At 38.9% G+C, this 27,339-nt stretch overlaps 2 protein-coding genes across 8 annotated transcripts in view; one reads left to right on the forward strand and one right to left on the reverse strand.

Annotated features, from left to right (window-relative positions):
- The first annotated feature begins 1,247 nt into the window (after positions 1 to 1,247).
- Dek (DEK proto-oncogene) lies at positions 1,248 to 23,062 on the forward strand. The gene is made up of 11 exons (XM_034511080.2): positions 1,248 to 1,389; positions 1,745 to 1,913; positions 5,629 to 5,730; positions 5,985 to 6,094; positions 7,262 to 7,356; positions 8,075 to 8,195; positions 9,146 to 9,334; positions 19,184 to 19,322; positions 19,612 to 19,760; positions 21,338 to 21,406; positions 21,736 to 23,062. The coding sequence occupies exons 2-11, from the start codon at positions 1,754 to 1,756 to the stop codon at positions 21,745 to 21,747; spliced, it is 1,146 nt and encodes a 381-aa protein (XP_034366971.1). The 5' UTR covers positions 1,248 to 1,389; positions 1,745 to 1,753; the 3' UTR covers positions 21,748 to 23,062.
- Positions 23,063 to 23,232: 170 nt separating this feature from the next.
- Kdm1b (lysine demethylase 1B) overlaps positions 23,233 to 27,339 on the reverse strand; it is a 72,995-nt gene continuing 68,888 nt past the window's right edge. For 3 of the 7 annotated variants that reach the window (XM_076939082.1, XM_076939083.1, XM_034511078.2), the window contains 2 exons: positions 27,109 to 27,261; positions 23,233 to 24,957 (listed from right to left, as the gene is read on the reverse strand). In XM_076939082.1, coding sequence (XP_076795197.1) covers positions 24,874 to 24,957; positions 27,109 to 27,261 — 237 coding nt within the window. In that variant the 3' untranslated portion in view covers positions 23,233 to 24,873. The remainder of the gene's footprint in view (positions 24,958 to 27,108; positions 27,262 to 27,339) is intronic. The other 4 variants (XM_076939081.1, XM_076939080.1, XM_076939085.1 and 1 more) reach the window with 2 other exon arrangements.

The following is a 27,339-nucleotide window of genomic DNA, read 5'->3' on the forward strand; positions in this document are numbered from 1 at the left end:
CAGGCCTGGCAGTGGAAGTGTGAAGCCTGGAGAGTATGAATGACAGCCATGTGCAGGAATGTGAGGTAAGGCTTGTGTGACTGAAGGGGCAACTGTGTCAGGGAGCTATCAGACAGAGGGTCAGCAGCCGGATTATGTAGCATCTTACACGTAGTGTTACAGAAATTTGGAGGTTAGTTCCAAGCTATGATGGGGCCATCTGAGGGTCAAATTAAACAAAATAGCTCTGGCTGGGGTGTGATTAGTGGGAGGAGAGAGAAGCCCTTGGAAGGGCTCTGTTGCAATCCAAACTAAAAAAGGAGCAAAGAAAGGTGAGCAGAATCCGCAGAATAAGAAACAGCCCAAGATGTGAAAGGAGGAATAGCAGAACTTTGCTTATGTTTCGAAAAGGGACATAGAAGAAAATAAAGTCTAACTTGTATCCTACAACTTGGAATCTATTATGGCAAATGAAACCAATCATATTTCCACCAAGTTGACTGGATTAAAAAGGGGGGGGGGGATATCATTTGGGCAGCTAGTGTTCTCAGAGTAGGGAGAAAATGAAGACAATGAACACGTGAGGAAATGTGTTGTTTTTAAACTGTGTACTCTTAAAGGTATCAGTGGGTTTGCCTAGAATTCTTAACAGGAGAGTGTGGCTGGATAAATACCGTATCTGCATTTTAAGGGAGACCATGGGGGAGGGAACGAATGTGTTTTACATTCACTGGTTTGTAACAAATCTATTTATGTCGCTGATGGTGTGAGCACCTAACGTGGTGGGTCCTTGTCACGGTGCAGCGTACCAGCGACGCGAAACCTCACAAGTAGGTCACATTTGGGAGCCTTCATCTCGAACGACCTCTAGGAGACCAACGAGGGGGCTGCGGGTCATCCATGTCTGTAAGGAGATGACTGTGTGAAGTCGAGCCGAGAAAGACTTCTGCGGATCCCTCAACTTCGCCACCTCCAGCCGCTCCCCGGCTCCGCGGCCCAGGACGGCCCGTCATTTTCTCCAGGATCCGGAGACTGGAAGCTCGCAGGCCCCCTAGCGTCCGACCGTTCAGCGCGGCGGCCCCGGCTCGCGCTCACCACCCCGTGCACCCGCCCGCCCGGCGCCGCAACCCGGTTGTGTCGGGGACCGCAGACCCTCGAGACCCCGCCCGGGCTGCCTGCGGGAGACGCCGCCGCCGCCGCCGTCGCCGCCCCGCCTCCCCCGCCCGCCCGCCCTCCCGCGCGCGCCAACTCCCAGCGCAGCGCGCTGATTGGCCGGCGCATTCCCGCTCTGCTTCCCGAACCGCCATTTTGAAAATCTTGTTGATTCTGAGGAGCGGAGAGAGCGCGCGGCGCGAGGACCTCGGCCCGCGCGCCTTCTACTCAGCGGCGGCCTTCTCGAGCGCACCCGCGGTGAGGACAGCATCGGGGAGGCGCGGCTGCTGCCCCCGGTGGCCCGGGCAGCGGGAAGGGGACGCGGCCAGAAGCACGGAGGGCCGCCGCGGGGGAGGGGACTCGGCTCGGCTCGGCTCGCCTTGGCCAGACTGGCCCGGCCCGGCCCGGGGCGGCGCAGGCCGGGCGGGAGCGCGCGCCGGCGGCTGGAGGGCGGTGCGGTTTCCCGCTTCGGGCATCCCCGGGGAGGCGGGTCGAGTGACAGAGCAGGGTAGGCGACTTGGAGGTGAGCTAACACTGGGCGGTCGCCACGCTCCTGCCCGTGCGAGCGAGCGAGCGAGCGAACCGAAGCGTGCGGCTTCCTCCCCGCCTGCAGGCCCCCAGCATGTCGGCAGCGGCAGCCCCCGCTGCGGAGGGAGAGGACACCCCCGCGCCGCCCGCGTCTGAGAAGGAACCCGAGATGCCGGGTCCCAGGGAGGAGAGTGAAGAGGAGGAGGAGGAGGAGGAAGACGACGAAGACGACGACGACGAGGAAGAAGAAAAAGGTGGGCAGGGATACGCATCCCTCACGGGTGGATTTTTCACATCAAAAGTTTCCTTCCCCCCCACCCCCTTCTTTGGGAAGCAGTTAATCTTGCTTTTGAACGCTTAGAGGCATCAAGTCGCAGTGGTTGATTTCACGCGAATGCTAACAATCAGTGGTAGAGGATCTGGATTTTTTTTTTTTTTTTTTGAATATTTGCCAGGGTTTCGGTGCAAGCGTAGCAAGAGTTTTCCCGGTGTGCCTTCAGAACGCTTCGTCGTTCGTTAGGAAGTTTGTAAGTTTGAGATCCGCCTTTTGAAGGTACCCTAAGGTTCTTTCTGTAATGTAACGTAACACTACAGGTATTCTTGCAAACGCTGGAGATGTTTTCATTTCCATATTCTCGGCTGTGTGTATCTGCTGATTCCCCCCCCCCCCCCACACACACACACAGAGTAAGGGTTTTTGTGGGGAGCGCTCTTGTTTGCCTAGGACTCGCTCGTAGAAGCTGTTGCTGTTGGTGAAAGTAGTTAAAAAACGAGAAAACTGAACTGAAAGTTAGAATGTGAGCCCACAGCTGTCTCGGTTTTGGAAGTAATTCTGGTCCAAGGAAGGTGGCGAGAAGCATCATTTGACTAGAGGCTGAGCTGTGCAAAGTAGTATTGTGTCAGTTAGAGTGCATGCTGCCGTTCCTCTACAGCAGTCTTCGATTCGAGACAAATCCAACTTCACAATCTAGCTTAATGGTGCAAATGGCCACAGCTCAGCCAAACTTGGGAGCTGGCCTAAAGGTTAAAGTACTCTTCCCAAACTGTCATTTCTTTTTATAACTATCATCTGGGTTAAGAGGACAAGGCATACTTATTATTTGAAGTGGTATGTGCCCTAAGACCTTATGGTAGTGTGCCATTTAAGTACAGCATTGGCTTTGGTTATAAATCTTAATAAGAATTGTTTAAATTGCTTTTAGGTTATTTATAATGGATGTGTTTTGTAAAGCCAATGATATGTTTGTAGAGCGTGGTATGGTGCGGTGGGGGTGGGGGGAGGTGCCTCAGCGGGCCCATGCTAAGACATTTCTCCTCCCTGAGGTACCAGCCATACGATAACTGTACTATAGAATAGTTTGTTTATAGAATAGTTTGTTTGGGGTCATGGGAAGGGGAGTTAAGAAGAGAGTAGAGAGAAAGAGACTGTAACACGTGGAGAGAGAGGGGGTAAGGAGAGAGGGGAAGGGGGCAGCAGGCTAAGAGAGGCCAAACAGACCCTTTTATAGCAAGCCAGGCCTACCTTGCTGTTGCTAGGTAACTGTTGGGTGGAGCCTAGAAGGAATGAAAGCCATAATGTAATGACTGAAAGTTGACTGCAATATCTCAGTATAGCTAAGACTTTAACACTTTGACTGTTGGTATTTATTGTCTTCCTAGTGGGACAAAGTTGTGATGCTAGAAGTGGTAAGCTTTCTTGGGCAGAAAGAAATTGAGAAGTTCTATATAGAAGACCCAAACAGTAATGTCTGGGGAGGCTATCCATGAGGGATTCTTAAGATCTGGATTTCCTTCTAGCTGAATAAGGCGGTGATGTTTTTAAAAGTGATTTTGTAGGTTTAGTCCTTCACAGTTTTAGAACTGGTTCGTTATTACTCAGTTTTCTCTTTAGGGATATTCGGAGTAAATGGAATTGCAAGTTTCTATTCTACTTGTCCCAGAATACTTACCTTCAGTATAATGACAGAAAGGTGTGTGGACAGTGAAATTACTGAAGTCCGTGAAGTAAGGCAAGAATTGGAAGTGATTTGGTGGAGATGAAAGTCAGAAGTATGACTGTCGTCTTTCCACTGTAGGGTTTGTATGATACTGTTCTGTAGAACAAGTGTCCAAGCTTGACTGTGATACAAAAGACAGGTCTTTCAGATGTGTTGTTTGGGTTCCTGAAGGACATAGAGGAACTGTCAAGGTTACAGTGGGGTGTGCATTCGTTTCCAGTCAGGCTTCTGAGACTGAGAACTTACTAGTTTGTAGATCCTGATCCACAGCAAGTGAACAACTTACTACTAAGAAGCTGGGCGACTGCAGGAGCTGTTGGGCTCAGTGCTGTCTTTCTCCATTTATTCTTTGCAATACTTTCTTGGTTTTTTGAGGCAGGGTTTCTCTGTGTAGCCCTGGCTGTCCTGAAACTCACTCTGTAGACCAGGTTGGCCTCAAACTCAGAAATCCGCCTGCCTCTGCCTCCCAAGTGCTGGGATTAAAGGCTTGCACCACCACTGCCCGGCGTTTTGCAACTCTTTATGTCCCCCAAACCTGACCTGTCTTGGAAAGTCTACACTAATGTTTTGATTCTTTTTCCTCCCCAAATAATAATCCCCTGTCAACTCACACAAATTTTGTTTTTAAGATTTATTTCTATTTTCTGTATATGAGTGTTTTGTTTGTGTGTGTGTGTGTGTGTGTGTGTGTGTGTGTGTGTGTGTGTACACCAAGTGCATGGCCCAGTGTCTTTGGAGGCCAGAAGGTACCTGATGCCAGGAGGTGGAGTTACATAGTTGTGAGCTGCCATATGCTTAGTATCTAAACCCTGAGCCACGTCTTCAGTCCCTCACAAAGCATACTGTATCTTCTGTTGTGTGTGGCTAGGAGTGGTGCGTGTGGAGGTTGGAAGAAGACTTCAGGGAGTCATTTCTTTTCCCCATATTCATTCTGGGCTTAGAACCCTGGGTGTTAGATTGGATCATCAGACTTGGCAGCCAGCGCCTTTACATGCTCAGCAGTCTGAGTAGCCAGGCTCACAAATGTTATATTTGTTATCTTTTTCTCTTTTCAAAATTGAGTATTGAATCTTGGGACTTGAATATTTTAGATATTTTATCAGTGAGCTATATCCTTATCCTTTATTTGTATCTTTAAGATATTTATCATCTTTTACACTATGTATAGTTTTATTTTCCTAGTCGTTTTCAAGAAATATATGTAATGTTCTTTTGAGTATCTGGTACAATTTGGACACAATATATATTCATTTGAATGAATGAGAAGACCTACACAAAATAATAGTTTTTTATTTGACTAGATTTCAATCAATAAGTAAGTGGTTTTTGATAAATCTAACTTAATATTTTAAGCTTTATATACCACAGATTTCCTGGGGTTTTCTTAGAAGACTGGTCTAAAGGGTCTTTAACTTTCTCACACTGACAGACGTTGTGAGCATTGTTAGCAAACTACAAAGTAATGTTTACTCAGCTATTTTATAACAGGTACCAAAACACAGTTAGAGGAGAAACATGCTCTAGTGTTTAGCACCGTAGGATAACTACTTAGTTTAAATAATTTATTTCATGTTTGTATGAAAATTTAGAAGAGTTCAGATACCCAGGACAAAATAAAATGAGATTGAAATACTAATTATCTTATTACAGTTTATATACATATAATAGATTCATTTTTTTATGTATGAGGAAAAAAATAAGATAAGTGAGAAACTAGATGATTTTTTTCACAAGTCAAATGACGATCTTAATAGTGATAATCGTAATTGGATGGAAGTTTCTGTTATTTTAGATTAGATGTTTGACAAGCAAATGTTACTCTTAACAAATCAAAGCTTCCACAGTGCTTCATTCACTTCTCAAAACTAGTTCAGGAGGAAAGTACGGTGCTGAGTGCAGGAGAGCTTCCTGACCTGTTTATAAAGTTGACATGATTTCAGCTTTTTGATATGTAAGAATTATTAATTTCTAGAAAAGAGTCTTATCGTGGAAGGCAAGAGAGAGAAGAAGAAAGTAGAGAGATTGACGATGCAAGTGTCTTCCTTACAAAGAGAGCCATTTACAATTGCACAAGGTGAGTTTATATTACTTTTATGGAAAAAATGCTCAATTAGGCAAAAGTAATTAGCCAGCAAATACTTGATACTAGCAGCATACTTGGTGTTTAGAAAATAGGATATATTTTTGGCATAATTTTAATTTTTATTAGCACAAAGTTATACAAATTATTTGGTGGGGATAATTTTCATTAAATTATTATTATTATTTCATTAACTTTGTAAATGTTATTTAGGCCTGGATGTTTAATTATGATATTTTGTTTTTCAGGGAAGGGTCAGAAACTCTGTGAAATTGAAAGGATACATTTCTTTCTGAGTAAGAAAAAAACAGATGAACTTAGAAATCTACACAAACTGCTTTACAACAGGCCAGGCACAGTAAGACATTTGAAAAACATCTTTGCCATGTTTTTTGATATTTAATATATTAAGATGCTTCACCTTAGAGCTGTAATTTTAATTCTGTAAGACTTTAATGATCAACTAGTTTAATTTCTATACTATAACAGTGAGTAAATTTGAGACGTACATTTATTAAGGCCATGGGGTACTTGTTAAGGACATCATGATACACATAGCTGATAATGTCTAGGACTCTTGTTTCTCCTTCTAACTGGGGCTAGAGGAATAGTACAGAGATAAATTGCTTCTGAAATGACCAAGGCCCTGAGCTGTCTCCAACAGCACTACCAGCAAAACAAAAAAGGAAATGAAATTTGCTCCAAACTGAAAACCTAAATTATATAATGCAATCTGTTGTGACTTTTAATGATATTAGAATTAATTTTTCAATGTTCTGTCTTAGTTCCTTGTAATTATATCTTATTTTAACCAAATACTCGTAAAAGTGGCAAATTTTTGCCAAATTATATTTATTACATCATACTACATGTAACTGTATGGAAATGGAAGGGATTGTTCTGTGGGTGGTTTGCCCACATTATCTGTCTGTTCATTATATGCTTGCTTGGTACCTGAGACAGAACTGGATCCCCAGGGCTGGAGTTACAGATGTGCTGAGTCAGCTGCCATGGAGATGTTGGAGAAAACAGCCAGTGGTCTTACCACTGAACCATCTTGCCAGGCCATATAATTATATTTGAAATAAAATTTGCTTTGGATTGTATATGTGAAAAAAAGGTAGAAGATGTCTGAAGCATGGTCTAGTTTATTTTCACACACACTAACCTAAGTCTGCACAACAATCTAATTTACACTTGTTTTGTAACTAGTAAATGGCATTAACTTTTTAGAATACTTACAGTTCTTTACTTCTTAAAAACCGTCATTGACGAGTAACTTTACATCTACCTGAAGAACAAGTATGGTAAATTCTCCTCAGTGAAAATACATTCAGATTCAGACTTCTCAAAAAAAATTCAGTTTGTAGGATTTTCGAAATGTTAATGTGTTAGTAGCTAATATACTTTTGTTGAATAAATCAGTATTTTAACTTGGAAGATGGATCTGAAAATGAAGACATTGTCTTTGACTTTTTTGTTTTATACATTACTGGATAGTAGCATTAACAATAAACATTTTCAGGTGTCCTCGTTGAAGAAGAACGTGGGTCAGTTTAGTGGCTTTCCATTTGAAAAAGGCAGTACCCAGTATAAAAAAAAGGAAGAAATGCTGAAAAAGTAAGTTATTTATGTAAATACTGTGTTTGATTAATGGACTATAAGCTTACATTTATTATTTTAAAATGAATACCAAATGAATACCTGCTCATTTTCTAGTAGATTGCTATTTAATTTAGGTGTCACAATTTGACAAGTTTTTTTTAGCATTAACTTGGGTTGTCTTTTCTATTCTAGTAAATATTGTTGTAATTATTGAGAACTTTTAAATTTTCATTTCCAAGACAATGCAAGTGCTCACTCAAGAGTTCACACTTGATAAGATCTGAAAGAAATGTAGTGAAATATATTTCCGTTTCCTGCCATTACTGTTTCTTAATGTTTTAAACTTGCTTTGAAAGTAACCTAGTGAGAAATTTTCCATATGTACTAGCAAGGTGACAGACTCTTAGAATGTTTTATTAAATACCATAGATAAGAATTTAAATAATAAAAAAGATTGAGATATTGTATGCTGAATCACTAACCCAATTTTCAAGTCCATGAATTTTGTAGTATTGGAAACTTTAAGTAATTTTCTAGTGTGCTTTTTAAACTGTTGGTAAATATTCTTCATTTTCTAATGGTTGTATATTGTGGTCAGGTTGATTAAAACTACAGAAAAATACTTGTAACTGCTATGTAAGCAAACCAGTTTTGTTGGCTCTTGTCTCTATACCATGAGGAATATTTACAATTCATATGTAGTCACCTTGTTTTTCCCTGCTTTCTGTTTCAGGTTTAGAAATGCCATGTTAAAGAGCATCTGTGAGGTTCTTGATCTAGAGAGGTCAGGTGTGAACAGTGAACTAGTGAAGAGGATCTTGAATTTCTTAATGCATCCAAAGCCTTCTGGCAAAGTAAGGATCACTTTTTACCTTTTCAATAAATTCGTTATTAACAGCCTTTCTTTCTCTCATCAGTGACATCATCTGCATTTAAAATATATGTTTTTCCATCAACAGAACCGCAACATTTTCATAATATAAATCAAATAGCATACTTGTTTTCTCAAGTCGAGTGTAAGAAGGGGTTAAGAAAAGTACCTAAATGTCACAAAGATAGGATACAAACGGGGGCTCCAGGGTTTCTGTCTGGAAAGGCATTGGACTAATGGAAATAGGTTGAAGAAATAGTTAATATAGGGCTATTACCTAGTTCTTAAAATTTAGAATTTAGCAAATACTCCTAAGAAAGCACTTAAAAATAAGTTCATTAGATAATCAAATCATTTTCCTCATATAATTAGAAATTTATACAGTTTAACGGAGGACAAAAATAGCAAGTTACTTATTTCATAGCTAACATTCTCAACATTTATTGCACCTAGAACGGTGTCATTGAGAAATTGGCATAACTGAGAGAGGTGGTACAGTTCATTTATAAATTTGGATAAATAATAATTGCTGGTTAAGCTTTATTTTCTGTGTGTGGTTACTCCCACTCTTGATTTATGGAACCTTTAAAGCAAGGAACTCCTTGTAATGGCATCTTTAGTTCTTAAAAAGTGAGGTAAATTAAGTTTAATTTCAAATACTGTCTTAGTCAAATGTAAACATACCTGATCTTATTAAATGAGTTCCAGTCCTGTTTCAGAACTAGGAGCAGCCTTTGCAAATGATCTCACCAGGCCTCATGATACAGATGAGAGCTGGTGGTGCAGTCTGACACATTTAATAGTGGCTTCTGCAAGCCTGTAGATACTTTCCCACAGAGTTTGAGTTAACAGTAGTTATCAAAAGGAGTTGATTTGATTGACTTAGAAATACCCTTATTGATGTTACTGTCAATGAATTTTTATATGCTACAGCCATTGCCAAAAGCCAAAAAATCTTCCAGCAAAGGTAGTAAAAAGGAACGGAATAGTTCTGGAACGACAAGGAAGTCAAAGCAAACTAAATGCCCTGAAATTCTGTCAGATGAGTCTAGTAGTGATGAAGATGAGAAGAAAAATAAGGAAGAGTCTTCAGAAGATGAAGAGAAAGAAAGTGAAGAGGAGGTAAAATGTTTTAAGCTATTGTTGTCTATCAGAAAGATATTTTGCTATATAAACAAGTAAATACTTTTTTTTTAAATTGTGAAGATACATAAATAATTGAGTAGGCTTATATTCCTCCCCCATTATACATTATAATAGTTTCAGAACAGTTGAGTTTGTAATCTGAATTTGAAGTGGGCCTTGAGCTGGCTCTCATCGTATAGGCTGGGGGAATGGGAAAGGAAGCAGCAGAAGATCATATTCTGCAAATGTGTCTGTGCACCACATGTATTCTGCTGCCTGCAAAGACCAGAAGGGGCATCAGGATCCCCTGAAATTGTAGTTATGTATGACTGAGTCCCACCATGTGGGTGCTAGGAATTGAATTTGGATCCTTTGGATGAACAGCCAGTATTCTTAACCACTGAGCCATCTCCAGCCCATAGGTATATATTCTTAAGGGTTTTGTTGTTGTTGTTGTTGTTGATGTTTCATAGTATATTAATATCTTATAATTGACTTGAATTTAATTTAAATTGTTACAAAAAGTAAAATGTTAAAGTTTGTCATTTTCTCCCCAATCTTTTGGGGATTATTTTATGATGTGTGACAGCATTTGAAGTTTATGTCACTTAGAAATGGAACATTTTTTTTATTTGTAAAATGCTTCCAGAGTGCATACTAGGTAGGAGGAAAACTGTTATTTAGGAATTTAGCTTCTTCAGTCAAGGTCTGGGAAGGTAGGTACAGAAGGTGAGTTCCTGTTCTTAAAGGTGTTTAGTATGGTTTTTTGTTGTTTTTGTTTTCTTCAGAGAGTAGACCTATTGTGTTTTAGAAGTGTGTATAGAAGTATGTGGGTTGATTGATCCTGGGTTGACATTGCAGTCTTACTTACTTCCTTATGTGGGAAGCACCACACAACTGTGACAGCCAAAATGTCTCAACACTTAATGATGCCCCTTGGTTAGGGAGGCTGCTTCTCATCTCCTGAACACCCCAGAATTAGAAGACTATGGTAAACTGTGAAACTGGGAGCGTGGCTCTGTGGCTTATGAGCTTATACTGCTCTTTCAAAAGACCAGAATTCCTGGTACCCAAGTTGAACTGTCTGTAATTCCAGCTCTGGGGCTTACAGTGACCACTTCTAGTTTCTGCAGGGAACTACACATTTTTACACAGACAAATATGAATACCCATAATTAAAAATAAAATCTTTTCTTTAAAAGACATGGTAACTTTGTTTTATATGAATATGTTAGTGTATACATATGACCTGAGATATTTAAAATTCATGTTTGTTTTAATGTCTGTTGCCTGCAAAGGCCATTAGAAGAAGAGGGCATTAGATCCTCTGGGAGTTGAGTTACATATGGTTGAGCTACCCGTGTGGGTGCTGGTAATTAAATTCAGATACCTCGGAAAAACAGCTTAGCCAATCTTTCTAACCCCTAATGTCAGGTTATTAAAGGTGTGTAGGGAACGAAGTATGACCTTTCATAATGTCAGAGCTTGTTTTTAAACATCTTGCAGGTGCTTCATACTTTGTTTTATTTATATGCATGTGTGTGTCTGTTTATGAGTGCTGTGCTTTCTAAGGCCTGAAGAGAGAGTGTTATCCTCTGTAGCTAGAGTTACGGGTAGTTTTGAGCTATCTGGCATGAGTGCTGGGAATTAAACTGAGCCTTCTAAAAGAATAGTAAGTGCTCTTAACCACCAAGACGTCCCTCCACAACCCATACTTTACAAATTTTTTAAATGTATTTTGGTGTGGAGGGGAGATGAGTAATCTGAACACCTGAGAGGAAAACATTTGTTTATATAAATAATTGTAACAGATTGTGTCAGAGAGCACCCCTCGAGCAACTGCTCTCCTCCCCCATCCCCTTTACTTAGACTAGCCTGGATCTCAATATAGACCACATTAGCCTTGAATTTACAGAGATAAACCTGCCTTTGCTTTTCTAGAGGTGAAACTGAAAGCATACATCACCATATACCCTGCCTCCATCCACCTGATTTGAGACAGGACCTCTCATTGGGATCTAGACCATACCAACTAGTTAAGTTGGCTGGCCAGCAAGCCCCAGGGGATTCCAATTCTCTATCTCCTAGGACTGAGGCTGTAGGCATTGCATCACTATGCATTAAATTGGAGTCAATGCTTACGTGGCATGAGCTGTCTCATTAGCCCCCATGATTTTAAACTGTTTTCCTTGTTCAGTCTTTTGCTCATTTATCATGTGCCCTTCATTGTTTATTAAACTTTAAAGGCAAATCATGGAAAATTAAATTCTAAGAGTTGTTACAGAAGTTTTTTGTTTTTCATGAAACAAAGCATGAGGTTTGGAAACTGGGCTCAAGTCCCTGCTCTAATTACTTAATCTGTATACTCAGTCTCCCATTAGGAAATTGGAAGCAACGTCATGGAGTCATACTAAATGAATTTAGCGTCTCTGGCAACATATATTCTGCATTAGTTGATATAGAGTCCTTAGCTAGGTATGGTGGCACATTGCCTTTAATCCCAGCATTCATGAGACAGGCCACTGTGGTCTATAGGATGAGTTCCAAGACAGCCAGAACTACACGGAGAAACCCCGTCTTAAAGCCCCATACAACAAAAGAATCCTTAAGAAGGTATTTTATTCCAAGTACTATTTCAAGATTCAGTCTTGTTGCCAAGATAAAGTCTAGGAAGATACTTTATGGACATATATAAACTGTCCATTTACAAAGAATTTTACTTTATCTAGTGACATAAACCCAGGACAAAAGAAGACAATGCTCTGTAGACATTAAATACATCAAATCACCCCATATAAAAGCTGTTAGGGGGATTTTTTTCCCAACAGGGTTTGTCCTAACAGGCTTCATGAGATAAAATTCAATGAAGTCTATAGATAGGTTTTTTCTTCTTCTTCTCATCTAGTTTATTATAACTAGCACCCAGCACCCATTAGTAGTGTTACTCCTGAGGAAGGCATGGGTGAGCTTTATTGTTGCCTCTATCCATGATGAAAAGTTGGAGCGCCAATCTTGTGAAGGTATTCATAGCTGCTGTGTGTTCATGGCTGAGGTACAGGGTCTTGTCTGCATGGCTGTGTTTCATGACAGTTGTCCCCATCCTCCAGTTCTTGAATTCATTCTGTTCTCTTCTGTAATATTCCCTAGGCTTTGGGTGGGAGTTGATAAAGATGTCCCATTTGAGGGTGAGCGCTCACCACTGGCTGTACTTTGACCAGATAGGACTCAGTGTTGTTACCTGTGTTTTGTTTTGCTTTGTTTTTTGTTTGTTTTGTTTTTGTTTTGAGACAGGGTTTCTCTGTGTAGCCCTGGCTGTCCTGCAACTTACTCTGTAGACCAGGCTGGCCTCGAACTCAGAAATCCGCCTGCCTCTGCCTCCCAAGTGCTGGGATTAAAGGCGTGCGCCACCACTGCCCGGCTGTTAGTTTGTTTTTTTAAAAGGACATAAACACGTGTACTTAGAATGTATTCAAGTAGGTAAATATGTTCTGCCTATGGGCTCAGGCCCTTGTCAGCCATAGCCTCTTGACCAGGTTTTTATACTGCCAAGTGTATTCCTTCCTATGTTATAGGCCTCAGATAACCAGACTGGTTCATCTGGAAAATAGTCTTGCCACCATTACATTAGTTGGCATATCTTGCCTGGTGAATTGGTATTGTTGTGCACAAGAGTTCTATAGCAGAGTAATATCTATCATTAATACATTTTTCTCCTGCAAGACCGTCATACCATCATCTGGCAATAACCATTACCCAGAGAGGGAAGAAGTTTCCAGTTCAGTTCTATCTTGATTTCTCTGTCTTAACCAAAGCTAACCAGGGTAATGGCTTTATGTCCTAGATAGTTTATTCTTGTTACGGACCTGGACAAAAAAGGCAACAGGCAGGTGTTTGCCATATTACCCTTGGAATGGAAACTTAGAGGCTTCTCTATATATGAAGCTGTTCAGATCCCAAGCTAGTATTTCTCCTCTTTGTTTCTTCTCTTACTGTTTTCATTTATTTTTTGGCTTTTCAAGACAGGGCTTCTCTGCATGTGGCCCTGGCTGTCCTAGAACTTGCTCTGTAGACCAGGCTGGCCTGGAATTCACAGAGATTTGCCTGCTTCTGCCTCCCATGTGCTGAGATTAAAGGTATGTGCCACCACAGCCCAGCAGTGCTTAACTTATACTGGCTGCTGTACTGAATCTGGGGTGGATTGACATTGTGAGGGAGCTGTTCCCTTTCCTGCCTTCTTAGGAAAGGGACAAATCATTTCACATCCTACAGATCAGAAGCTTATGGTCACAAAGTTTGTTAACTGTCTTTTTTGTTGAGTGACTTGTTTGAGAGTAGAAATGTGGACACACATATTTTTCTGTTCCTTAATAATACTTTTAGAGTCAGGTGGTGGTAGTGTATGTCTTTAGTCTCAGCACTCTGGAGGCAGAGGCAGTCAGGTTTCTGAGTTTGGAGACAGCCTGGTCTACAGAGATGAGTTCCAGGACAGCCTTGGCTACACAGAGAAACCCTGTCTTGAAAAAAATAATAATATAATAATAATACTTTTAGAGACTAAGAAACTTTATAATTAGAACAGCAGAAATTATAGAATTGAATAATCTATTTAAATCTTTTGTTAGAAATCAAAGTTAATAGGTCACCTTGATAAAATCCATTTACATTTCATCTTTTTTATGAATTGTAACTGGAACTGCATTTTTTTTCTCTTGGCATTTTGGTTTTTCTCTGCCAACTTGTTCGAGCAGTCCTGTAATTAAGCTAATTTTTTTTTATTTTGTTCATCTGTTCGTTCATTCAGTACAACCTTTCTGCTGTGAGGACAGAATTCTGGCTCTGTGACAGGCATCTTTTTTGGTGACCCTCCTTCAAGAGCCCTGCTGCCTATAACAGATAGGTAAGCCTTGTTCTCACAAGATTTTTGGGTTTTTGGCCAAAAGTGTTTGTGCCTTTTCTCAATTCTACATGGAAAAGCCTCTCCAAATTTTTGAAAATTTACATTATTAATCTTACATCTTTGGGTTGGAGAGATGGTTGAGCCATTAAGAACATCTGCTGCTCTTCTAGAGGACTCAAGTTCAAATCCCAATACATGACTCCAACTCCAGGGAATCCGATATCCTGTTCTGGTCTCCTAGGACATACACATAGTATACACACTGTGTGTACACGCACACGCACATACACACACATCTTTCAAAGTAAGTTATAGTTTGGAAACTAGCTCCCCCCCTTTGAAACTTAAAATTTTTTTCCACATTTATTTTGTAAATGACCCGGTCTCAGAATCTGTTTGATTAAATAACAAAGGTATCTATTGAGACTCTTTCACATCTTAAATTTCATTAATTCTTGAGAATTAAAAGGTATACCTTTGTTTATATAGTTTAGGAACTATTGAACTATTGTGATCTTTTTTTTTTAAGTGTTTGTGTATTTCTTGCTGGCCTTGAACTTATAGCCAACTGCCTTAGCCTCCCTAGTGTCATGGATTATAGGAGTACTCTTGATGGCTTGATACATGGTCTTTCCCTTTTCCTCTTTCTCAGATATACAATCTATACATGTAAATATACCACAAGATGATGATGCTACAAATCAGGAGGCTTGGCTAATTTTTACTAATAAAAGACTATGTGGCTTAGCAAGATAACTGGCAAAATAGTAGATGGGTAGAAGATTTTAAATCTTATCTAGGCCTCAAGTATCATGTCCCACTTTAATAATTATGTAGCAACTAGAAGCACTAGTTCTATGCTCTATAGTAGAGATTAAGACATTATTAACAGTCTTTAGCCATATGTAGCCTTATATATTTTAGAGATTGGGTTGGCCACATATTAGGAGGAGGAAAAAAGGTGTAATCAAATATAACGTACGGAACGAAAGAGCCAATACATATCTGTTACTCGAAATGCTTTCTAGAGTAGAAAAATGATCTATATTCAGCATATAGCAAATGAGCTGTGATACAGCACTCGGTTTGTTACTGTAATTTAGTTCTATAGTTTAGCCCTAGTTTAAAGGAACACATAAGTAGGTGGTTTTTATTCCTCCAAAAATTAATATAGGATACATTTCTTAGTAGCTAGCTGTAAGGTGTTGACTGATTTTTCTACTGCATTTCTTCATTTATGATGAGTTAAGGGGTTTTGTTTTAATCTTTGTTTTTGTTTGTTTTGAGCTCCTGAGATTGTGTGGAAGCAGTGTTATGAAAATGCATTTTTCTTTCCCTCTTGAACTTTCTACTACCTCCTAGTTTATAGAGAACAATGACCAGGTCCTACAAAAAAGTACAGAGATGAACATAAGAAGAGTACTGTGTACTATAAACCAAACAGCTTGCTTGCGTGGGGACTGGTAGAGGTAAAAAGGGCAGTCAGAATCTATTCCAGATATATCAGGTCTTATCATAAGCTTGCAGTGTAATGTATATAAACAGGCATGAAGATACTATTTAATAAACAGTATGTATGTATGTGTGTGTGTATAGCTGTACTACACTTCATAGAGTTTATCCTCAAGGATTGTGTAGATAATAGAACTAATCAGACCTACTGTGTCTATAAGGGATTTTTATGTAAGTTAAAAATGTTATCCTAATAGCACAGAGGTGGAAATGATTGGAAAAAGTTTTTTTTTTTTTGTTTGTTTGTTTGTTTGTTTGTTTGTTTTTGAGACAGGGTTTCTCTGTGTACTCCTGGCTATCCTGGAACTCACTCTGTAGATCAGGCTGGCCTCGAGAAAAAGTTTTAAGATCAACAAAATGGGCAGTTTTTGTGGGCTTTTGGTTGGTTGGGTTTTTGTTGTTGTTTTGTTTTTGAGACAGGGTTTCTCTGTGTAACAGTCTTAGCTGTCCTGGAACTCGGATTTGTAGACCAGGATGGCCTCCAACTTGCAGAGATCTGTCTGCCTCTGTGTCCTTCATCGTGCTGGGACTAAAGGTGTACACCACCATGACCTGGCAAATGGGTCTGTTCTTATCTTCATTTTTACTGACCAGAAAAGAGGACTAGAAATCTGATCTGACTGAGAATGCAAAATTGGCAACAAAGTTTGATTGAAGCTCATATTCTTACTTATGTACTGTCTTCTAAGAGGTTGTTGGGATTAATGACCTACAGGCCAGGTATGGGAATTTGAAGTAATCATATCTTACCAATCAAATTGGTAATCTTGTGAGATGTTTAAGGCGTGATAGTTAAGCTGGCTTTAGAGTCTTAAAGTTTTCATAAGGATTGAGTTAGTAGAAAATTAAAATGGTATGATTAACTTGCCTTCTCAGATGTCCTGTTGGTTGCTGGTTGGTTGTTTTTACCACCAAATACCAATGACCTATATTTGCCTTACCTTCTGAAACTGCCCTTTCTTTCTCAACATTGAGATGTTTGAAATGCTCATCTTTTCCAGTTACCTGTAACTGTATCTTCAGGGTAGGCGAAGTGATTCTTACCATTTGTAGAGCTGAAGACAAGTTCACTGGCTATTTTACTATGCCCAAGATTGTACCACTTGTATGAGTTTGTTGGTTTACTGTTCAGTTTTCAGTATTTCCTAAGTCATCAGTGTGTCACAGAAAAATTTACAACTGATTACTGAAAACAAGTGAGACCCAGGATAAACTTATAGGAATGAAGATGTTTGTGAGCCAAGTCCTATCTACCATACATAAAGTGGTGAAGTAAGTGATTTGTCATGGTCAACAAAGTGTTACTTTAGTAATTTCCATTCTATAGTAGCCACCTTGCTTTTAAAGACTACAGCATCAAATTTTAGAAATTAGTATACATAATGGAGTTTCTTAAAAGTATTTTCATGGGCTGGAGAAGGTAGCGCAGTGGTTAAGAGCACTGACCTCTCTTTCAGGGGTCCTGAGTTCAATTCCTAGCAACCACATGGTGGCTCATAACTGTTATCTGTAATGGGTCTGATGCCTTCTTCTGGTGTGTCTGAAGACACCTACAGAGTATACTCATATACATAAGATAATCTTTTAAAAAGACGTATTTTCACACAGTTGAATATCCCATAAAGACGTAGATCGGTTCCTTTATTGGATACTTTGGGAAAGTAGGACCTGGAGGTAAACTGAGGCTGGGATTCCCAAGTCAGCAGGTTACCTCAAAACCCTACACTATGAACTATAGTTTGTCTTACTCTATACTGCTTGTGTGATATGATTGTACTCTTAAAAAATTTGTTAATCCACATTAGGCTAATTGTCTTTTATTAAAAGTTGTGGGATGTTAACCCTTTCTGGAAGATGGTGTTAAATATAGAAAGATGTATATGTTTGTCCAGAAGCAAAAGTTTGTAAAATTGTCTTCATTTTCTTCCCTACCCTCTTATAAACTCAGATGTTTAAACTTTATAAAATCATTAGCTTGTACCAATTAGTAGGTTTAAATACACCTCAGACAGACAGCCCTGGGAATGTTTTAATTCCCTAATGTAATAGGATTGAGTCGCAGTGAAATGTGCTGTTTCTGATGCTCAGTTTTCCCAGCACTTTGGGTAGCATAGCTTAGTTTCTTAAACACCCAAGTCCAGATATTTTAGCTTGGACTAAATAGTGATAGTGAATATTTTCTTTTGTGTATCAAATAGCTGAACCTTTATTTCTTTAAAGAGGATACTGCAGCTTATACGAACTAGGTGAGCATCTACGTTTTAAAAATTAGTTTGTTACTCGTGGGAAATCTAATAACTAATCTTTGGTGCTGGGCTTGGTAAAGCTCCCATGCTTAATCATCCTCTTAAGTACTGTTAATAGTAGCCAACCAAGATAGGTCTGCTAGCCAACCAAATATTATCAAGTTAATACAAAGTGAGTCTAGGTTTGTGTACAACAAAAAATGAACCAATTCCACTTGCATATACTGTCTGAGTCCACCTAGATTCTGAAAGAAATTGATCTAAAGGACAGATTTGAACACAGTATTTAAGTCCTTTAAAAAGATTTAAGTCTGGTTGCAATTGAGGACTCTAGTGGCCGTGGCAAAAAAGATTGTTCAAGGCTGGTCTAGGTATGTTTTTATTACAGCAGTATCTTATAGATAACAGAAAGCTGATTTGATGATGTAACTCCAAAATTGAGAATGTAAAACATTCTTCTGTCTAGCTATTTGTGGCAGTTTTGATGTATGAAGATGAGAATTTGTTTGTTTGTTTGTTTGTAGACAAGGATATTCTCTGTAGACCAGGCTGGCCTCAAACTTAGTGATCCTCTGCCTCCAAGTGCCTGGCCTTAGGTTTTTTTGTTATGTGGAATACTTTGCTTTGGGAATGTTAATTAAATGAAGAGTTAATACTTCTTAGTTTCAGAGTGCTTAAAAGTTATAATTTGGATACTGTAATTTGCAAATGCCCAGCACTTAGCTTTTGTTGAATCATCTGTGAATTGGTATTTAAGAGCATGTGTTCTGGACTCAGGTCTGTATTTGAATCTTTGCTTGTATTAATGTGATTGTGAACAAGATGACGTCACTATCTGTTTCCTCACATATTTACTAATTTTTACTGAACAACTGCTATATACTAAGCACTCTTTTAGAAGTTAGGGTTTATCAGTGATCACAAGGGATAAAAGCTGGTCTTCCTGTAGCTTGGATTCTAGTTGGGGAAGACAGTAGGAGATAGTAAATAGTATTTATATTTTGAGTTATCTTCCACCCTCAATTAAATGGAATAATATATGTGGTATATTCTTAGACATATTGAAATAGCATTGGGGTACAATTCCTCTTAGCAGTTGGTAATTAGTAATGTTTAAGCTGAGATAGCTAGGTTTTCTGTGAGAAAAGAGAGGAGGAATAATAGTGACTCATGCTTTGCTTTCCTTTCTAGCAACCACCAAAAAAGACATCTAAAAAAGAAAAAGCAAAACAGAAAGCTTCTGCTAAAAGTAAAAAATCTGTAAAGAGTGCTAATGTTAAGAAGGCAGACAGCAGTACCACCAAGAAGAACCAAAACAGTTCCAAAAAAGGTACATTAGAAATGATGACAGCAACTGCCAGCATACAGCACATGCATGTACATGCTTTAAGTGTATGTATGAGACAATAGACTGCAGAGAACACTGGGGGAAAGTAGCATGCTAGTTTTCAAAGCTAAAAAAATTTCAATGCATGCTTTGTATGCAATCTTCAGGTAAATTTTTTTTTTTTTTTTAACTAAGAATGATTTGGGCTTATGCTCTCTTGAAAACTTAAAAACTCCTATCTTTCACCTTGTTATGCAAAAAAAAAATTCACACTTAATATCCTAACTTTTAGAGTCTGAATCTGAAGATAGTTCTGATGATGAACCTTTAATTAAAAAATTGAAAAAACCACCTACAGATGAAGAGCTAAAGGAAACAGTGAAGAAATTGCTGGCTGATGCTAACTTGGAAGAAGTCACAATGAAGCAGATTTGCAAAGAGGTAACTGGGTGTGTGTGTGTTCCCCTTTGGCTTCAAAGGTTTGTTTTTTAACCTATTCTTTAATTTGTAACCATTAATACATCTTTTTCTGTATTCACTCAAAGACTGTTGATTGAACTGTTTCCAGGCTCTCTTGTGGACTGTGGGATCATAAACCAGTCAAACATCTCTCTCTTAAACTTTTGAATAGGGTGAAGGAAATCACAACGTTACGCTTTACAACACAGACATTTCCCTGGTGTGAAAATTTAGTGACACATTGTTAGCTTGTATTGGCATAAACAGAATCTTATTCTATGGTTTTATTTTTAATTGATTAGACATTCATTGAGCCTTTCCTGTATACCAAGCCGTGAGTAAGTAGGCGTTAAGAGATAAAGCAGAAGCCGGGCAGGGGTGGCACATGCCTTTAATCACAGCACTTGGGAGGCAGAGGCAGGTGGATTTCTAAGTTCGAGGCCAGCCTGGTCTACAGAGTGAGTTCCAGGACAGCCAGGGCTACACAGAGAAACCCTGTCTCGAACCCCCCCACCCCCCCACCCCAAAAAAAGAGATAAAGCAGAGAAGTCATTAACTGTCTTTATGCCTGCCGTTCAGTGTGGTGGAGAGGTAAATATTCCAGCAGAGCCTTGAAAACTGTTGGAACCCTCTGAAAGGAGTACATCACAGAGGCATTCCTACCTGGGATTGGGGTAAATAAGCCTGAACGTGCATAGTAAAGTATCTAGAATTATTCACTGAGTTCCAAAATAATAGAACATCACCTTTTTTCTACAGCAGTGGTTCTCAACCTTTCTAATGCTGAGACCCTTTAATACAGTTTCTTATGCTATGGTGACCCCCCCCCCCCCCCCCGTGTCATGCTAGCAGATACTGTGTAAAGACTGCCCTGTATTATTACTCAAATGCTGATTTCTCTGCCCCCCCCCCCCCCCCCCAATGTCTGGTTGCAATCTGGACATGGCAGTGAGTATTCTGAGTATCTCCTTTCTTGATGCTGTGCAAACTTTGCTCCCATTTATTCTCTGATTTGTTAGTAAAAGCTGAGCATTGGTAAAAACAGGGCCAGATGTCTGATTACAGCAAGGGACGGGGTAGAGAGGGGAGAAGGGAGGATACGGCAATGAGGTGAGGTGAGGGGCCAGGAGCCACTATGGAGCAGAGGGCACCAGGTCCATCTGATACTGCAAGCATTTCAGAATTTTGGCTGGGAAGGAGCTAGATTATAGGATTAGAGTGGATTATTACCTGCTCAGTTTTTGTGCCATAAATAGTCTCTGTCTTGATTACTTGGGAGCTGGTCAGGTTAGAGAAAAGGCTACTCCCACTTTTAAATTTCTTACAATACCCAACCATAGTATTGTTTTTGTTGCTACTTCATAAGTGAAATTTTGCTACTGTAAAGCACTGAGAATGTCAGGTGACTATTGCTTTGAATACAGTATTAAGTTTCATTTGCAGATAGAAGTCTGTGGTGAACCAGAGAGCATTTAGAATCTGCATGTAACTCAGGGGAAAGTTTACAATCATGTCTTTAAATTAAAAGTAGACTTTTAAATATGTTTTTATGTTTTTAGGTATATGAAAATTATCCTGCTTATGATTTAACTGAGAGGAAAGATTTCATTAAAACAACTGTAAAAGAGGTAAATATTTCTTTCCTATTTGATCACTTGGCAGAGAAACCAAAATATCAAATATTGCATTTTCTTTAGTATTCTTATCAATGAAAAATCACATTTGCTATCCCAGAGTTTATAAATATGGATGAGCCTAGAGTGAGAAGTTCATACAGTACACATGGTAGCTTTGGATCTTTGAGGTCCTCACTAACTTCAAGCCAAGTCACTCCAAGGCACAGGTCAACAGTAGCTACTGTTTTATATCGATACCACTTTAATATGTTACAAATAAGATTTTAATGTATGCATATTTGGTGTTGGGTGTGTTAACACAGTTTTATTTTTTGTTGCAGCTAATTTCTTGAGATAGAGGACAGATGGCTTGTTCTCAGATTTGAAGATCTGATTTATACCAGCAAAGAGAATGTATTCTTTTTTAAATCTATTGTTGGTAGAACTTGCTGCTCTTTTGTGTGTTACATATATTTGAGCTTGTTGTTTTAAATTGCATTTTCTTGCAGTTTTCAGTTTAAATCTTGCATGGCAGTAATTGTTCCTTGCTTTTTATAGTTGTACATTTTGAGTTTCTTTATTATAAGGTCATAGATTCCTGAACTGTTGTGAATTTTAGTGAACTTAATGTTAGCTTGCTTAAGACATTACTTTTAATCAAAGCAAAAACTATTCTAACCAGCATTTATACATGCAAAGACTATTGCAGTATTTAGTACACGAAATATTTTGAATACGCCTTCTGTCAGTGTGAAGACACAGCGGCAGTTTGTTCATCAGAGTAGAGCACAGCTGTTCAGATGACCGAGTTGGAACTTTTTCTGCATGTGTATATATGTCAAGTTGTTGGCATGACAGAAGTGACAGATGTTATTTTTGTATTTTTAAAAACCAATTTGTTGTATATAATTTTTTTATTTCTTTTGTGCAAATCAATTTTTTAAACTCTTGTGTCTTTAAACTTGTAACTAAATGTCAGTGTTCATCCAGGCAGCAATGACAGAACAGAGTTCAGTGGTGATGACACTGAAGGACTGTTCAGTTCTGCTTTGCCCTGAAAGTGTCATCAATGTGGTTGTGTTAACTTTAAGTGTCATAGAGATTTCATGAGGATAAACACATCACAGCTTCAAAAACTGGGAAAGAGTGAGCACACATGGCTTATATATAAGTGAACTGACAGTAGTAAACTTTTGACCATATAAATATTAGATACAGGGAACCTGGTTACCTTCATAATTATGATTAAAAGTATCAGGTGTAGCCAGAGTTGGTGTGGACAACGTACGTATCTGGAAGTATTTATCGAACACCGTACATTAAATTAATATTAAAGTATTACAGAATCAAGGCTGTTTGATTTTAAATTTTGGTCAATCAAGATTTTAAGGTGATGAAACATGGACTGCCCCTGAATTTAAAATTTGACTGTCCTAATAACCTATTTCTGAATTATAATATGCTGCTTGACAAAGTGACATTTGATGTACCAACTGGGTGTTTAATCTTCACATCATAGACCAGATTTGAGCATTAACAAGTATTTTCACGTACTTGACTTCAATATGCTTAGAGTGAAATGGAACAAGCAATTAAATGGGGACTAAATGTTGGCTTTTAAGTAATTTGTCGTAAATCTTCGCAATAAAGAATAAATCAATGTTTTAAGTGTCTTGTATTTAATCTTTGGTTTCTCTGCTTGCATGTTATTTCTCTCCTAATCTATCGTAGGACAAACTGTTTTTTGACACAGAATGATTTTATTATGTTGACCACTTACTATTAAGGAAACAGGGTAATGTTTATGACCAAAACGTTTAAAGGACTGGAAATGAGGCTGACAGTGATGCTACGACCATTTATTAAGGGTATTTGCAACAGTCTACTTACTAAGCAGTTTTACATAACCAATTATTCATGATGTAGTTAAATCAAGGTGTACTTCTGCTCATTAACAAAAATCCCAGAGATTGGAAAACATAACTCAAAGTACCATAGTTTCTTTAGAACAAAACATGAAACTAAATATGTCACTCAAAATAGGAGAAAATTACTCATACTTGAGATAGCACAGAAAGTACAAGTGCCTAGAAACTAAATAACTTAGATGGACTGAACCATTTAACATTTTGTATTTATTACTTCACACAAGCTAAACATTTGAAAGCAGAATACTTCCCTTATCAGTACCAATGAGTCTCAACAAATAACCTCTAAGTACAGTGAATAATGAACTTTTAAATATGTAGTCATTGGCTTTGTTTTGTACTTTGACAGGGGAGAGTATGTCTAGACTGTCTAAAGCACACTGTACTGTACATTATTGTATAAGATCTTTTCTTAAGCTAATTTTGAATTTCAGAAATACCTAATATTTCAAAAAGTGGCTGTAAAGTTCTTTGTAGCTCCCTTTTAAAAGCAGACCAATATAATTCAAAGAAGAATTGTTCAAAGACTTTTTAAAACAAAAGTATATTTCTAGTCTATCAACTGAAGTTTCTTGGCAGAATAGGCATCCTAAAGACCCTGAAACCCATGTTTATCAAATAGTCTTTTTAGTGGAAGAGTAAGTTTTGCCATGTTCAGACTTTAACATATGGCTTATAAAGTAATGTGCATGTACCAAAATGATTGAGATTTTGTGCAGTTTTCCAATGGACCTGCCTATGGGAAACTTACAACTATGTAAAATATTAGACACTGTAAAAGTCAGCTTTAAAAATAAAAGAGGGGCTTACAATTCTGACAAAATTTTTGCTAAATTTCAAGTGTGCTACCCACTCAAAAATGGTTTTGTAGTGTGAAAATATCCTGCATCCATTGAGAAATCTATGCACACACATGTAGTCACTGTAGGGATTGAGTCTGGTGTTGCTGATGAGTGTGTACAAGTCTAAAATACCAAAATACACCTGAATCCAAGTTTTGAATACCCAGTGAAAAGAAATTTATGTAGTATAAAATAGCCTAGAAGCATGTCAAAATTCAAATCGCTGTATCAAAAAAGAATTGTAAATTTTAAGGAAAGCCCAAAATTGGAGCTGTGTAAAAATATTAAGGCTCATTGGTAAAGGTACTGATAAATTGTCACAGAAAAGCACATGGCTTCCTCTAAGCTTGCTAGTGACTCCTGCTGGATTACTTGGTTTCACATTATATGAAAAGTAATCTGCCAACCAGAATGTCCAGTCTGAGGGGAATCCCAACCAGAACCAAGGTCTCAGTGATATACTGTGCCACCTTCTGAAACCCACAGGACTTAGTTCTATTTGGACATATGGAAAAAATGCAGTTAAACATAAGTGCCTGGAAGGGTTTTGAGGGTCAAGAGTGAAATGGGTTTACATTTTCCTATCACCACAGAAACATTTCAATTTTACTATACAGAGTCACAGAGTCCCCTCTCTTGCAAAACAAGTTTAACTTATGTTTCAAACTTCCATTTGGGATACAGAACTTTAGGTCCATACAAGTTCTTTTTAAAAGGCTGCAATCTTGCTTGCTTCTCGAACACCACTCAAATATGCCCCAGTTACAGTTTGTGGGAAATGCCTGTTTGTTGCCTGTGGGAAGGAAAGAAAGAATCTTTCAGCTTGTGTATAAAGAATTTAGATGACATCAAAAAGTTATCCAAAGGTGGAGTTTTTCTGGTCCTGAAAAAAAGATTTGTGTTCGTGATAGTCTTTGAGTCTGCTGCTTTTTGTTATGCTTGTCAAATTCCCATCCTTTACAACATGCCAAGAACTGTAGTATTCATCAACACTGTCTAGAACATGGAGAAGGTAAGTAGTGGGGAGGACGTGGACCACACAAGCCTCAGAAATGGTGTTTAGAACAGCATGAGAATACCCAAAGAAATCAAGAAAGGGCTCTAAATCCTATTGGAGCCTAAAACTGCCATTTCTGAAAGCAAGCCAATGGTGTATGGCCACTATGCCCCACCTGCACAGCTGGTTCTTTAAGATGTACTTTTGTAAAAAGTCACAACAAACCCTAACTTTCTGATAAAACGACTTGTGATCCCAAATTTATTTACTTATTTATATCTCTATCTATCTATCTATCTATCTATCTATCTATCTATCTATCTATCTATCACTACAGGTATTAGACTTAAAATACAGCTGCTTTGACGTTGGAAGGAAGGATTGTAGCTAACTAAAGGCTATGCTAAGATTCCTCAGGGTTCAGCCTTTAGGGTTTGAGTAGAGGAAGCATAGCTGCAAAGAGCTCGGGTCCAGGTAACAAATGCTGCTACCCCTCTCATGGATAAAGTACTTCAAAAGCACAAAGAACTACACTCGATCCTCAGAACTCACTGCAGCTTGGTATAGTGGCACCCCATGTACCCTAGGATATGTTTTCTGCCCAGCTAGCCTACTCTACTTCATAAACTCCAGGCATATGAAACCCTGTCTCAAAAAACCAAGACTGGCATTTGAAGTTGAACTCTGGCACACCCCCCTCAAACGTGCCCATTTCCCCAACAAAAATATCAGGTGTCATGTTAAATAAAAAGTACCCTTTATCAATGAGCCTACATCCAGAAATCCTCAGAAGCAAAGCTACTACAAAAAGTAAAGGTTCCCAAGCAGTGATGTCTTGCTGAAGCTGTCAAAAGACTTTTCAAGAGTGCTTCAACCAGAAGGAAAACATCTTTCAAAGGCCTAAATAACTAATCAGACAAGGGTGAAGTCAGAATGGGATGGCAAAAACAAAAACCAAGAAAACACTCATGTCAGAATGGAAAGGTTACAAAACATCTCTCAGACAGAATAGAGACATGAAAAACAGTTGACGGAGGACTAAAGATCTAAGGATAGAGAAAAAAAATGAAAGAACATGATCAGAGGTAAATTACAGAACTGAAAAACTAGTTAAGTCAGCATTAGATCCTACTGTAATCTCATGTTAGTGAACAGCAGTGCAAAGACTCCAGGGTTTCAGATTACTAAACCAGCAGGAGAGGGAGATCTAAATGAACTGTGAGTTGAGGATGACTGAGGGGGTAGGGGAGACAGACACCAGCTACAAATAAACATTACATTGTATAGTACAGTCCAAAACATACCAAGTGTTGATTCACACCTGTAATCTCTTTCCAGGGTCTGGAGCAGGAGGATTGTTAAAACCAGCCCAGCCTGGACTACAGAGTGAGAGGGTGCTGATCTTAGGAGAGCATGGATACCAACTAAGAACAATAGTTGCATTAGAAGAATGGTGCAGATGGGCTGGGGAAATGGCTCAGACGTTAAGAGCACTGGCTCTTCCAGAGGGTCTGAGTTCAGTTCTCAGCAACCACATGGTGGTTCGCAGCCATCTATAGTGAGATCTGGTGCCCTCTTCTGGCCTGCAGGTACACACACACAGGCAGAATGCTGTATACTTAATAAATCTTTTAAAAAAATGGTGCAAAGATTAAACAGGCTACACTTTTACAACAAAGCAAGCCGAATCTAATATTAAATTATACAATGTCGATATAAATATTGTAATACAGGAAAATAAGTCTGCGAGAAAGATCTGTGCACAGGAAACCAGTCAGTTAAAAATTGCTGCAAGCAAGAATATGAGGCAGGCTTTCAGAATGGAGATGGCTTTTGTTGTTTACTGTCACAATGCCTTTAAGCATACCTGATTTGGGTTTTAAGACAGCTGATACCTTTTTAACTGTAAATAAAAAGGAGAATTGGGCTTGGTGTCAAGACATGTACCTCACCAGCAAAAAAGACGGTTCCTTGTATTTCTTCAGCAATAATGTCATAGGCCTCGCCACTTCCAAAGGTCTTCACGAAACTATATGCCATCTGGATCCATGGCTCTGTACTCCACCGTGTGACAAAATACTTTGTGGGATCTGGGATCTCCTTATGTGCAAACAAACAATTATTTAAAAGGAACTTGGATAACCCACAACCCAATGAGAAACAAGCATCTTGCCCTTG

Source organism: Arvicanthis niloticus, chromosome 8 (assembly GCF_011762505.2).
Source record: "Arvicanthis niloticus isolate mArvNil1 chromosome 8, mArvNil1.pat.X, whole genome shotgun sequence".
Lineage (NCBI taxonomy): Eukaryota > Metazoa > Chordata > Mammalia > Rodentia > Muridae > Arvicanthis > Arvicanthis niloticus.

Bases quoted from the DNA above. Each gene is read 5' to 3' on its own strand.
- Dek (XM_034511080.2), top strand. From the start codon at position 1,754: ATGTCGGCAGCGGCAGCCCCCGCTGCGGAGGGAGAGGACACCCCCGCG. The intron at 6,095-7,261 runs GTAAGACATTTG...AAACATTTTCAG, and splicing joins TTTACAACAGGCCAGGCACA to GTGTCCTCGTTGAAGAAGAA. The intron at 8,196-9,145 runs GTAAGGATCACT...TATATGCTACAG, and splicing joins ATCCAAAGCCTTCTGGCAAA to CCATTGCCAAAAGCCAAAAA.